The sequence below is a fragment of the Gekko japonicus genome, unplaced genomic scaffold, assembly GCF_001447785.1.
Source record: "Gekko japonicus isolate JY-2015 unplaced genomic scaffold, Gekko_japonicus_V1.1 scaffold17, whole genome shotgun sequence".
Classification (NCBI taxonomy): domain Eukaryota; kingdom Metazoa; phylum Chordata; class Lepidosauria; order Squamata; family Gekkonidae; genus Gekko; species Gekko japonicus.
In genome coordinates this window covers 17575-31489 of record NW_015163604.1, presented here as the reverse complement: position 1 = coordinate 31489, position 13915 = coordinate 17575, and the positions used below count along the sequence as shown (strand labels likewise).

The 13915-nt window shown below is 42.8% G+C and overlaps 1 protein-coding gene across 2 annotated transcripts in view; it reads right to left on the bottom strand.

Moving 5' to 3' along the window:
* MFSD1 (major facilitator superfamily domain containing 1) overlaps nt 1-13503 on the bottom strand; it is a 23728-nt gene extending 10225 nt beyond the window's left edge. For both annotated transcript variants that reach the window (XM_015407243.1, XM_015407242.1), the window contains exons 1-9: nt 13325-13503; nt 11606-11658; nt 9588-9700; nt 8354-8396; nt 7901-7968; nt 7457-7565; nt 6236-6338; nt 3302-3400; nt 1736-1847 (exon numbers count right to left, since the gene is read on the bottom strand). In XM_015407243.1, the coding sequence (XP_015262729.1) occupies nt 1736-1847; nt 3302-3400; nt 6236-6338; nt 7457-7565; nt 7901-7968; nt 8354-8396; nt 9588-9700; nt 11606-11658; nt 13325-13484 (860 nt within the window). In that variant the 5' untranslated portion in view covers nt 13485-13503. The remainder of the gene's footprint in view (nt 1-1735; nt 1848-3301; nt 3401-6235; nt 6339-7456; nt 7566-7900; nt 7969-8353; nt 8397-9587; nt 9701-11605; nt 11659-13324) is intronic.
* Nucleotides 13504-13915: the final 412 nt, after the last annotated feature.

Below are 13915 nucleotides of genomic sequence, written 5' to 3'. Positions count from 1 at the left end.
CTGCTGAAGATAAAGCAATTCCCTCTTCCTTTTGGATCAAGCAAGCAGAAACAGCTCTCCCAAATACAGTCAATAGACTGGATCCTATTACTTCCTTCCGCTAAGTCTTTCCTCAACAGAGAAAGACCTGACCCAGGGGAGTACTTCTTTGGATGAGGAAAAACCTGTCTTCATTTAAGGACAGCTTGGTGGAAAGGAGTCAAGGTTTAGAGGGGAGAGTTTAAACAGGATTCCCAGTGGTTGCGATGGGATATCAATGCCCCCTTCCAAAGCCCTCTTTCAATTCCGAACATCAGTAGAAAAAACTGTGCTAAATAAAAAAGTGTGTAAAGTTTTATGCCTGTTACAGAGCCGAGCCTGGCATAGATTTACAGCAGACAGCCCTGTACTGTCTGTATAGGCAAAGTGTTCTACATGAACCAAAAATTGCAATATATACTTCTCTGCATAAATCTACAGACAGAATTTTTAAGAGTTAAAAAAAATCATCATTTAAGGACCTGTTTACTACCACAACTTACTTACTGGCTAGGTCTATGGGTACAAACACAACCAGCACTACTGAACCATTTAACCTAAAGCTTTCCAAAGGGTTAGCTCCTAAGAGCAATGGGAACACAGAGGAAGACTAGATTACCATGTCAGAAAATGCTCCATGACCATCACTATAGTTTCTATGTGGAGTTATCCATTCTCTGCTACTTCTAATATGACTTCACATGCTTAACGTTAAAGCCATCATGTACTGGCTTCACAATGTGGACCATTCTGGATATGTGTTAAAGACCTGAGTACATGACAGAGCTGTAATCATTGAAGTCACCAGGTTATGGTTAGGAAAAGTCTAGACATTTACAGCTTATAAATATGCCAAATAGTAGAGTTTTATATGCTAGCTAAGTTATAAATTATGCGTTTTATGTTGTCAAATCATTTGAATACTTAGGTTCAACAAGGAATTATTAAAATAAATGCAATGTCCTCTAAACGTCCATTTTTTTCCTGGAAATCTGCATTTAATCTTCCCATGACACTGAGTCTCTCCACAGCAAATCCCTCCTAGCCCACCAGTCCCAACATTCGTGCTCAGTGGCAATGCACATTTAAGAAATGTGTTTTTGCCAGCACACCATGGAGTCTGGTCCTTAAGGAACAACCTCCTTGGCCACAGCAGTTCTTTGAGTTTTGGCATCAGGTGGCCTTAATGAATTACTTTTGCAGTATTTGGACCCTTCCCTTTTTCTTAGTTTGTCTTGCGATACCAGATGGAGATCGTTTTGGCAAGTACTGTTATTTATCACCTGTGCAAAACCTGAAAGCCATACGAATAAATTACTGGTTTTGGAGACAGTCATGGCACTAAAACTCATCATTCAATTGCTTGGTGTTAAATATATATGCTAGAATGTGCGTTTCTTAAAATTAACAGTATCAGATGAACGCAAAGGACGAGGCACAGAACAAGTATGCTTTGTTAAAAAGCTGCTTAAAAGTGATACTGGGTCCACCATCAAGAGGCGTAACTGCCAGATGAGGCCATGCAAAACAGACACACACATACCCACTTGTACAACAGGTATTTCTTTTCATGAAGGCAACATCCATGTAGGAAATACTTATATAAGGAAGTGCTAAATCACTGCAATGGAGAGCAGACGTGTATGATGAACCACTAACATTTTGTAACACACCAAAAAGGGCCAGACTGAGAACACACTGTGAAACATGCACTTACTTTCCAAGTCCAATGAATGGGAAGACAGCCACATAGTAACAGACGCAGATGATAAATATGAGCCACAGGGACAACGAGAAATCTTTGACATCACTTAGCTTAATCACTTCACCTTGAGAGAAAAGAAACAGCCATTAGCTTTAGTAAGCCACAGTTTAAAGGAATGCTTCAAGGAAGTGGTCATAGAGTTAACCTTTATGCAGGTGGTTCTTTCTGTAGCAAGAACAGACATGGCTTTACCTCTACATTTTAGAAAGTTCACCTGCCAAAGGCATTTTTCATCTCAAAGATGTATCTGCAGAGTGATATAAAGTCATCTTTAAGCTTGCCTGGCTTGCACCTCTGAGCTCAAGCTCTTGGGGCAAGAAGATTCCCCCCCCCCCCGTTTATAAGTAAGTTACAGTGCATGGGCCCTTACCTGGATAGCCCAGGCTATCTGGATCTTGTCATATCTCAGAAGCTAAGCAGCGTCGGCCCTGCCTAGTATTTGGATGGGAGACCTCTAAGGAATACCAGGGTCATAACACAGAGGCAGGCAATGGCAAACCACCTCTGAGTGTCTCTTGCCTTGAAAACCCTACGGGGTCCCCATAAGTCTGCTGTGACTTGATGGCAAAAAAGAAAAAGTGCATGGACCAAAAAACGGCCACCAACAAAGTCATTTTCTTCCCCGAGGCAGAAAGACATTTAGAATTCAGTGGCATCTAGGCTGTTTGTTCATGTTCTGCCTTGCCCACAGCTCTTTTCACTGTACCATCAGTTTAGACAAGGGGGGACCCGCGATACTCGCGGGGGCCAGTCTCTCTCTTTCCCCGTTCGCTCCCTTCCCCCGCACGCAAGCCCGGTAGGTCGCAGAGCGTCTCCTGCACACGCGCAGGAGACCCTCTTGCACTTTCGGGGGGATTTAAACATCCCCCCGAGATTTTTTTCAACTTTTTTTATTTTTGTGCACACGTGGGGACTGGCCCACGTGTGCACAAACCTCCCCCGGCCCCCCAGCTGCCCCCGGAGCGCTGATCTAGCGATCCACACTCCGGGGGCAAGTTCGCTATTAGATATATAGATGAGAAGCCAATAAATTTCTCTAAACAGGATGTCTACATATTTAATGGTGAAACTGAGTTGCACTCTGGAGGATGTTTAATATCTTTCCCACAAGGAACAGTCCCTTTGGTCTTCAACTTTTTCCAAGAAATGCCCTTCCACAAACAGACATGTTAACTGCTAATGTTTGCAGAAGCAAAGAGATGTCCCAGCTGGTTGAAGGTCACCCACAATTAAACAAATCTTCCCACCACTAGACTCTGTCTACCAGAACTTCACCAAGATGAAGCAAGGGCTCCTATTTCTCATATTTAAAACTAAGAACCTCAAGACCCAGCACAAGGGAAGCCAATTCTTTCTAAGTATGAGTTTTTCTATTAAATGAGGGAAATTTTACACACCTCCCAACTAACACAAGTGTGAGGAAAGGAATGAGAAAGTTGAACCATTTTGCCTCTGTTCTATAGTAAACATAGTTTATAAAAATTAAAATCCTGTTGCTGAAGACTGACATTCACCTACCGCTTTTCTCCTGCTCTTTACAAAGAATCTTCTCAGCTCTTCGGTCCAAATAAGCAAGGAAGAGAGCACAGAGTAACGAAAAGATACACGTTACGCCACCTGCAAAGCAAGAGAGAGATGTAGCATGTGACAGCAGAGGCCTCCAGTTCCAGTCAGCACACATTAGCACCCCGTGACTAACTGAGGGATTGCTTACAAATCGGAAACATCCCCGATGGATCAAATGCCACTAATTGTTCTTTAGTACCAGACATTAGCTCATAGAGACAGCTGTGTAATCAGAGCAATATCTGGGCATGTCTGAAACCAGCTTGTCACACAGCACAGGAGGGCTCAACATCATGCAACTGAGGTGCAGCTTCTTCAAAGGCCAAATTTTATTTATTTATTTATTTTATTAGCTTTATATCCCACCCTCCCCACATAGCGGGCTGAGGGAGGGTTCCATCAGATTTAGTAAACAATATACAGTATATAAAAATTAAAACAGTAAAAACACCAATAAAATACAACAGCATTTATCAGGTGCAAGTTATAGCTAAAGCCTCACCGATTTCAAGATTTGGTCCTTAGACGGTACTACAGTTCTGACTCACTTGAGGGGAGGCCCAGTAGAGAGGGAGGGACGTCCATTGCCCTAGTTAAAAGCCTGGCGGAAGAACTCCGTCTTGCAGGCCCTGCGGAACTGTAAAAGGTCCCACAGGGCTGGGGCTCCCAAGCCGCGGCGGGGGATCCGCACGTCTTCACAGGATCCCTGCCGCGGGGGGCAGCAATACGCGTTGCACCGCCGTCGCCAGGATGTGACGCTATGCGTCACTCTGGCAACGGGACTCCAAACAGCCCCGTTGCCAGAGCGATGCATAGCGTCACATCCTGGCAACGGCGGTGCAATGCGTATCACTGTCCCCCGCAGCAGGGATCCTGTGAAGACGTGCAGATCCCCCGCCGCGGCTTGGCAGCCCTACACAGGGCCCTGATCTCATATGGGAGCTTCATCCCACCAGGTAGGGGCTGAAAACGCCCTTGCCCTAGTCGAGGCCCTAGCCCTAGTTTGACTATGATTATGGTGTGCATAGAAAGCTGGACTGAAATCAAGCCACTCCCAGAATGCATAGTGACTCCACAAGAAAAAGTGAACAGAAAAGGTCCAAGTTTGAAGCAAGGCTTCCCATTTGACTCAAATGGTGGTGCAGTTCAGCTACAGATTTACTGCATTAATTGTGCAGCACGTCACAGTGATAATGGGTTCTACATCAGGAACCGCAGACCGCCTAAGGCTTGTTTACAGCACTGAGTACAGTGACCTCCAGTTAAGGCAATACTGTTCAATACTCTCATACAGATGTTGCCAGCTGTTCCCATTCCTGAAATAGCTATCAGCTGCTACACTGACTGGCATACACTCTCGGTATATTGCAGTTTCACAGCTGTCTTGTTCTTAGTGACAAGAGAGGCAGTTTGAGTAAAGTGTTGGCCACAAAGGGACATGAAGCTTCTGAAATATCCAAGTGATTAGCTCCCACTTGCCACAACCAATTAAATAGCAAAAGGGAAACAGGAAAATCTATTCTCTCTTTTAAAAGGACCATGGCTCATATGTTTCCAAGGAACCTAAGAAAAGCAATGCTGGTTCAGACCAGCAGTCCATCTAATCCGGCATAAGAGGGCCAAACCCGGCATAGAGGTCAAGCCCTTACCCTGATGTTGCCTCCTAGCGCTTGGTGTTTCAGTAGTCTACTGCCTCTTGGCAGCCATTGATGGACCTACCTGCCATAAATCTACTTAGCCCCTTTTTAAAGATCTGTGACTTCTACAAGGCTAGAAATCAATTATTTTATTTATATATGTTATTGATAGTCCATCTTTCTCACTGAGACTCAAGGCAGATCACACAGTGTAAGTCACTGTAGTCAACAGGTTGGGGTATCCAATAATCAATGTAATAGGAAGGCGTTTAAGGAAATACGTATCAGTATGACATGTGCAGCAGTGCGCAAATTTCATATTAGGATATTACATACAGCAACAGCTAGTTCATACTATACAGTCCACTGGTTCCCAAAGTGGGCAATACTGCCTCCTGGGGGGCGCTGGAACGATCCAGGTACAGATCTACAAACTGCATCTTTTTGTCCACTTCCTCAAAGTAGATTTCCAGGGGGGCGCTGAGTAATTTTTTTTTGAAAAGGCCAAATAAGTGTGGGAACCTCTGCTATATACACAGTAATATAAGTCCACAGTCTCCTCCTCTCTACTGAAACATCTTCCAGGCCATTACAATATAGTCCTATCACCTGTGTAAAAATGCCCTCCTGAATTATTCAATTTTGCACAGATTCAGGTGAATAGCCCTGTTGGTCTGAAGCAACAGAACAAAGTTTGGGTCCAGTGGCACCTTTAAGACCAACAAAGTTTAATTCTGGTATAAGCTTTTGTATGTATCTGAAGAAGTGTGCGTGCACACAAAAGCTTATACCCAGAATTAAATTTTGTTGGTCTTAAAGGTGCCCCTGGACTCAAACTTTGCTTAGTTTTGCATAGTTTATGGAATGCTGGGACAGCAGAAGCCTTCCTGACCTCGTCAGATGCACCATTCCATAAATTAGGGGCCACAACAGAGAATACACATCTACGGACAGCTGCTAATCTTGGCCATTTGCAGGGTGGCACCTGCCAAAGGCCCTGCTTGGACAGATCAAGCTGTCACCGCAGTGGCTCTCAGCAGACTGGTGACAGGAACACTATCATGTAGCCCTGAGTCAAAGATTCAAGTGTGTCATGCATACTATTAATCACAGGCAGCCTGCAGCAAGATATGAACTATTTACATATACTATGCTGGGGCAAAAGTTGAACCACATTCCACTTACATCACGATACAGAAATCTTAGATGAGTCATGCAAATTCAATATCACTTAAGAGTATTTACTAACCTATAAAGAGCACTACACCAAGAGTAGTGTGACCTGTAGAACCCAGCAGATCTTGTATTCTGGAGTACACCCATCCCATTATATTCATATTCACAGTGCTCCCCTAGGAAGAGATGACCATCAGCCTCGGTAATGCTATTTTCAACATCCTCTGAGGAAACAGTATGCCCGCGAAAACTAAATGCTGTCAAAAGTGTATATTTTTTAGGAGGCAGCATATGGACCATTTTGCCAAGGGTATCCTGCTAACAGATATAATACACACACACACACACACACATATATGTATAGTTTTGAATTTGAAACCTCAGCTCCATAAATTTCACTTCAAGAAGTTCTATCCAAGGATACACTTCATTCGACTTGTATTTTGAGCTAACTTTCTCAGTAAGCAGAAAACACATCTAATTGGAGTTGACAGGAGCAGATGCAGTTCAATTTATATCCAATTGAATTCCCACTAACCAGCCAGTACAATGGTCACCGGAGGGAGTGAGAAAAATGCACCAAGGATGGATCTGGAGCTATGAGTTGCAACACTTCAAATGGTACCACTTCAGAGGTACTTTACTGTCAGATGCTGGGAACACTCACAGAGAAATCTTGCCCTTACTTGCAAAACCTCTGGGAAGTTTGCTGGACATTGCTGGAGACAGTTTTGAACTAAACAGACTGGCATGAACTAGATGGCACATCTGAACCAGTGTGAAAAATGTTTGTAACACAGCCAAAAGTTCCACAGTTAAGAACAAGAACCAGCCTACAACCAAAAATTTGAAAACAATGTTTTGTACTGATGCCGTGGAAGGATATGTTTTGTAACCAAAGACCACATACAAGCCTGGGCCACCTTAGCAGAAGGAAAGCACTGTCCTTGCAGGTACCATTTGAGACCCCAAGAAATACGAAATCCCTCCAGTAAGTTACTTCAAACCCTTAAATCTAGCTGGGAGACCAATAGTCAAAGGTTTGTGTGACCTTTGAACTCAAGCATTGGCATCTTGTAAGTCATCCACACTTCATATCACACAAGATTACTTTCCACCAATGTTCCTCGCCCTATGAATTTGTACAGTGAAATTTTAAAATGTGTGTACTTCAGTAACTGTTGGAGTTCTTACCACCCTAATTAACACAGGTAGGAACCAACAGCAAGATCTACAACCAAATGTATGGTGGTAATTATAACAGGGAGAACAAAACACTGATTTCTATACTTACAATCCGAGCCATGCTGAGTTGCAGTCCAAACACAAGGTTTAATTCTTTTCCTTTAAACCAACTGACAGCATAGGTGTTTTGGGCCACCGCTAAGGACTCCCCACCAATCCTAATGGAAGCAGATGTAGGTTCATGAATGCAGATGTTTGAAGCAACACATATAACAACCCTGCTTTTAGACATTAGAGCTGTATGTCAGTCTTGGTGTAAGATTTTTTCTTAGCTTAAGCAGTACAAGAAAATCAAAAAGGAAGTAATCTAATTTTTCAGAGTTAAAGAGAAACCTACTAGAGTGCTTCATTGACTAAGAGGATTTTTACCAGGGCATCCCTGGTTCAAGTCTCACCCCAGTTGTACCTTACTGGGGCCCAAGGATAGAGTACATGCCAGTGCAGTGTAGTGATTAAGAGCAGATATTTATACTACTTTAACATATGAGCTTACCCAAATACAAACCGTCCAGCTTCCATCAGCCAAAAAGCATTGAATAATGCTCCTAAAGCAAAGATCACCTACAAAAGAGAAATTAAGCATCACATTTCAATTGAATAGCTGAAAAACAATGTAACAGACACATTGGTGATTTGGATCCTATGGCCCATTTCCAAAAACGGATAGCATCAATTTCCCACCCTCCCACTTCAGATCCCCATTTTGGTCCACCCCCCCTCCGAAAAAAAGATTTTCAAGGGGTTCCAGCAGGAAGGGGAAGCAGAAAAAGTTCTGTGCCATGGACTCCACTCCGCTCACAAATCTACCAGGATCCAAGTCATAGCTATGAGGTCTCTTCAAATCAGGTTAATATAAACATTTTCAGAGTTCTTTGGAATGAACGCATCTATTACTTTTCTGTAATTAGCCACTGAGCAGGATATGAACATTATTTGTTTAACCTACCTGCCCAATGCAGACAAAGACGCTAAATATTATTGTGCCCCACCTGCAAGAAAGTGTAAGCCATTTTAAAATTTCTTTATAATAAGCAAGTATCAACATAAAACATACTAAGACAAGTAACAGAGTTGAACAGATTCTGTACCATTTTAAAAAGCAAGCAAGATGAAATAAAGTCAAGCCTGTACCTAATACTACACATTTCTATAGCGCTTTCATTGTTCAAAGCATTTCACATACATTATCTTGCTGCAAACCTTACATCAGCTTTAATCTTAATCCAGATAAAACAGGAGTGCTTTGGTTAAGGAATAAGGTTCACACTTTAGGGGAGTTTCTAGATGCCACACTGGCTTTGGGCAGTGGCTGCCTAAAGGAACACGAGTGTCTTTTAGCAGCTAAGGCTAGTGCATTAGCCACAGCCATTTCTGGAGAAAGCTGACCTAGCTGCAATCACACATGCCTCACGACCATCCAGATTAGTTTACTGTAACATGCTCTGCGTGGGGCTACCCTTGAAGATAGTTTGGAAACTTTGGTACCAACTGTGAGGTTCCTTACAGGGTTATGCAAGAATGATCATAAAAAAGTCAAAGCCACTTGAGCTGCTCTGGCAGTCCACTTGATTCAGGGTTCAATTGAAAGTGTTGGTTTTGACTCTAAATGGCTTAGTTACAGAGTCCCTGAAGGACTGCCTAGTTTTTGAGACCCACACATGAAAGTTCCTCATGGAAGGTTTTGAGACCTACACGTGATGCCTTCCTGGGGAAACCAGTCAGGGCTGAGGTTAAGTTGCCTGGATTCCATGGGAGGATTTTTTAACCACCCTTCCCTCGATTTGGAATTCCCTCCCCAATGAGCTGACATTAGTACTATCCCAATGGACTTTTGAGGCAAGTAAAAGACCACTTGCTGTTTCTACCCCTGAGCTTTCTTGCTGACATGGTTTACTTAATTTCTGCTGGTCTTTAAGATTTATTTCATATTTTAACTTCCTGAACAGACATCTCAAAAGTGGAAAGGTGGCCTATAAACATTCTAAACAAAATAATAAAAAGCCTTGTGATGTAGGCCGGTAACAACACAGCTGATTCTCACAGCCACTGTGCTCCAGAGGCTGAAAGGCTTTCGTTCATCCCATCTAAGAAAATCATCACCTTATCTCACAATAATTTTTCAAAATTAAAATGGCAGCATTATATTATTTCGAACAAGGATTATTTTGAACAATACTTACCTTATTCCAAATACTCTGTCTATTAGAAAGCCTCCAAAGAAACAGAGGACCACATTTGGCCAGGAATACCAGGCATACAATGCCATAAACTGAGCAGTGTTCACTTTCATATCCTAAATGGAAAAGTACATTAAAAAAAAAAACCCTTTTAGCATGACTTTAGCTACAAAAGACTCACATGGGAACATCCATCAACTGAAGACCAAGTACCTGAGGTTTGGGAATGGATTAGAAAAATGCTTTCTATGGCAGAAATTGACAAATTGAGAAGGAAACTTAACAACAAAGAAGATGAAGAGTTTTTTGCAGACTGGATGGACTTTAAAGAGTATCTAGAGAAATACTGGGATGTTAAGAACAACTTATTGTGCTTTAATAATTATTAAGAATAGAAGGTGTAAAGAGTTGAACAGAAGACGATGGTAGTTAAAGAAATGTTACCTATGAGACAGAATATATGAAAAAGGTAGTTAAAATAATAATTACATATTCAACTTTGTTTTAGGAGGAAGGATTAGACAAAAAATGAAACTAGGTAGGGGCGGGATCACTGCGGGAAGCCTGGAGAAGGGGAGGGAGGGAGGGAGGGGAAAGGGCTATAATAGAAATGAGGGAATGTTATAATATTGGACATGTTGTTGTGACCCGATAATAAAATGTTTTTAAAAAAATGAAGCTGCTTTTCATCACTATGCTAAATGTCTAATCCAGAGTTCCATCAGGGTTGTATCTCCACCCTACCCACTCCAGAAGATAACCACTTGGATCAGGATTCCTAAATATCTTATTTCACTGTCCCAGCAGCCACCAGAACTGGAAGAGGATGGCCCACATGAGTAGGAGAAATCAGCCTTTTGCATCAGAATAAAGGAAACGGCCTGTAAAGAAATGTTTTCACAGAGACTTCCCCTTGTTGAAGCCTTATCCCTTTTTTAATGTATTTCTTTTTCTTTATTATATTCATAGCCTCTCTTTCCTCCAAATCACTCAAAACAGAATTTTACTACCATGAGCACCATGTAAAGCAGCCCTGAAAATAGCCTGCTTGCCTATTTCTCTCTTCCTTTCATTTTTACTGCTACCTATAATTTTCCCTTTCCTCTACTACTGTGCTCAGAAGGGCCATGGCTCAGAGGCTGAGCATCTGCTTGGCATGCAGAAACTCCCAGGTTCAATCCCAGGCATTTCTAGTGGAAAGGATCAGATAGCAGATGACGTAAAAAACCTCTGCCTGAGACCCTGGAGAGCCACTGCCAATCCAAATACTGACCTTGATGGACCAAGGGTCTGATTCAGTATAACACAGCTTCATGTGCTCTCAGTATTGAAACAACCCTGCCCTTTACAGTATCTGAATTCCCTGAATTCCCTCCTTTTCTAGGTAAAAAACTAGAAACCAGGACAAGAGTCTGACTCTCTGGCATTCTCTCTCCTACTATTTTGAAACCAAGAGAGCAAGTAATGCAATAATGTGGCATTTTTGTTTTCTCAGAAGGAAACAGGAGCCTTGGGATAACCTGACTGAAGAGAAGTCATGATCTTTAAGGCAGCTTTGGAAATAACAAACCATTACCTGAAGGAGAGAACCACCCTCAGAAGCTGCATATTTGTTAAGTCTAGCTCAGCTAGTATCTAAATTTTAAAAAACAGTTGCTTCTCTATGATGCTTAGGTGGAACCAATCATTGATTCAATAAGAAATATGTACACAGCTTCACATTCAATAGGAAGTGTGTACACATCTTCGAGAGTTCCATTTTTACACAAATTTATCACCAAATGTAAGCAAGTTTGAACAGTGAGGGTTTAAAGCACTCTGTAATTGGTTCAGTTCCAGAAAACGAAGATGAGGACTTATTACAGAGTGCTTTAAACCCTCACTTGTTAAAACAAGCATTTTAACCGGGTGTGGGGAAAAGCTGGTTTTTATCCAGCTCTACAGATGTAAATGAAACTTCTAAAAAAAAATTTCTGGACAAGGAAAAAAGGTGAACACATATTGACATTTTTTCCACTCACCCCTTGAACTTGAGTTTGCAGAGCTGCTGGGTTGTCATAGCAGAAATAGCTGCCTGTACAGAAATGTAAGAGATAGAAATTAAGTACTGTAAAGCATTTCAGATCTTGAAAAGGCTTAAAACAGCAATAATTAATCTTCATCGTATTTAAAGACATCATAAATTTTTGGCCAAAAAACTTCCTACTTTGCTTATCATGAAAGTAAAATAATTCAGTTTTCAAAGAGGAAGTTGAATGGGTTTCTTAAACTAAATGCAAGCAGAAGTCCTCTGGCCTTTTTATAAAGGAAATGCAGTTGAAATTTTAATGTCTGTGAAAATTTAAGGCAGTTTTCATTGCATTGGTCATTGTATGTATTATACTGTTATTGCTGAGTTCTTTAAAATTTTGTAATCCAACTTTATTGGACTGCTTTTTAAAAATGTGTAGCCTGCTTTGAGTCTCAGCAAGAAAAGCAGATTATAAGGGAATTGTGAGGAACCTGATGTATTTGTTTGTGCTTGTACAGTGCCCTTGTCTAAATTGAGACACTTCACTACTGTTGCATTAATTTGCCAGAGTGTGTGCGTGTGTAAGAGCCATCAAGTTGCATCCTACTTATCAAGGCTGTAGCTTCCTTTGAATCAATCTATCTCATGTTGGGTCTTTCCTTGATACCTTCAACTTTTCTTCACATTACTATCTTTTCCAATGAGCCTCGTCTTCTCATAGCCTCAGTTCAGTCATTTTAGTGCAGGATTGATTTGAGAATTAGGGTTGCCAACCTCCAGGTGGGACCAGGACATCTCCTACTATTACAACTGACCTCTATGCAATAAAGGTCAGTTCCCCTGGAGAAAATAGCTGCTTTGGAGGGTGGACTCTATGGCATTGTACACTGCTGAAGTCCCTCCCCTCCCAAAACCCATCCTCTCAAGGCTCCACCCCCAAACTCTTCAGGTATTTCCCCACCTAGACCAGGTAACCCTAACAAAAACCCACTTATTTGTCTTTTTGGCAGTCCACTACCCAGAGCTGGTACCGCTGTCCAGGGGTCATTTCGTAGAAAAATACTTATTTGTCTTTTTGGCAGTCCACTGTGTCCATAAAACTCTCTTCCAAGACCACATTTCAAATGATTGCCACACTGGATAGATTAATTTAAAATGAGAAACACAAGATTTACCCTGATACACAGGAAACAACACATACTTTTAAAGGAATTCACAGAATTCAAGTCCCAATGGGGGAAGGGAGGAGGATTTTTAAAATGCAGCTCCCGCAACTATCAAGCCACCACCCACCAATGAACTTTCCTTCTCGGTGTTTTGTACTACTTCCTCTTTCTTTTGCCAATAAATTGCCAAGACGGGCGCAAATTATCGTAGTTCCATCAGTACCCTCCGGTTTTACCAAACACCGTCCACTTCAACCCACGCTCCTCGAATGAATGGCTCCCGTTGTAGAATTCAGGCTGCCCGGCAGAATCCCAACAAGGCTCCTTAAGTAAGTTCTTGCCGCACCATATGAAGTCTGTCAGACTTCCAGGAAGAACCCCCCCCCCCCCCCCGGCACACTCCCCACTCGCTCAATGAAGACGCGCTTTGCTAGAAAAGTGGTACCCAGACTAACACTTATTCACTCCCAGCTGGCTTAACTAACTATTTTGCCCTAAACGCCAACAAGTTCATCATCGCCCAAGGAGAGCAACTCCCGCTCGGTCCTGCCGCACTCGCTCACCGAAGCCCAAGAAGCACATGAGCGCCAGGACCACCAGCCGATGAGCCAGGCGCTGCGGGTCGCACAGCGCCGAGAGCGGCGTCCGCGAAGGGGGCACATCATGCTCCGCCGGTGGCTCCTCGCCCAACAGCGCCTGCTCCTCTTCCTCCAGCCCGGCCATCTTCCCCTCTAAGTTTCGGCTCGCCTCAGCCTCAAGTGATCACGTGACAACCTGAGCACATGACTGCCCCCGAGGCCATCACGTGAGAACCTTGCCCGGCCGGCACTTTGGGAAGGAGGGTTCTTATCATATCATAGAGATAAGGCGAAGAACTAACGCCATATCCAACATAAACTTCCCATTAAAAGTCGAACTCCGCCACGCGCAATGCTTCTCTGCGGGCGTGGAGTGGCGCCGCTTCTTCCGTCTATTATAAAAGCTTCCTATGGCATTCAAGTGGAAAAGGGAGTTTGTTTTGATACCGGAAGTGTCGGCAAGGACTGCGATGCTCTAATCCCTACACTCGCTAGACTCAAGTAGCGGTCTCATCACCGTCTCCGCTGGCTTTTCTCCTCCTGCAGTCCCCCAGTGGTTTCTATCGTTTGGTGTAG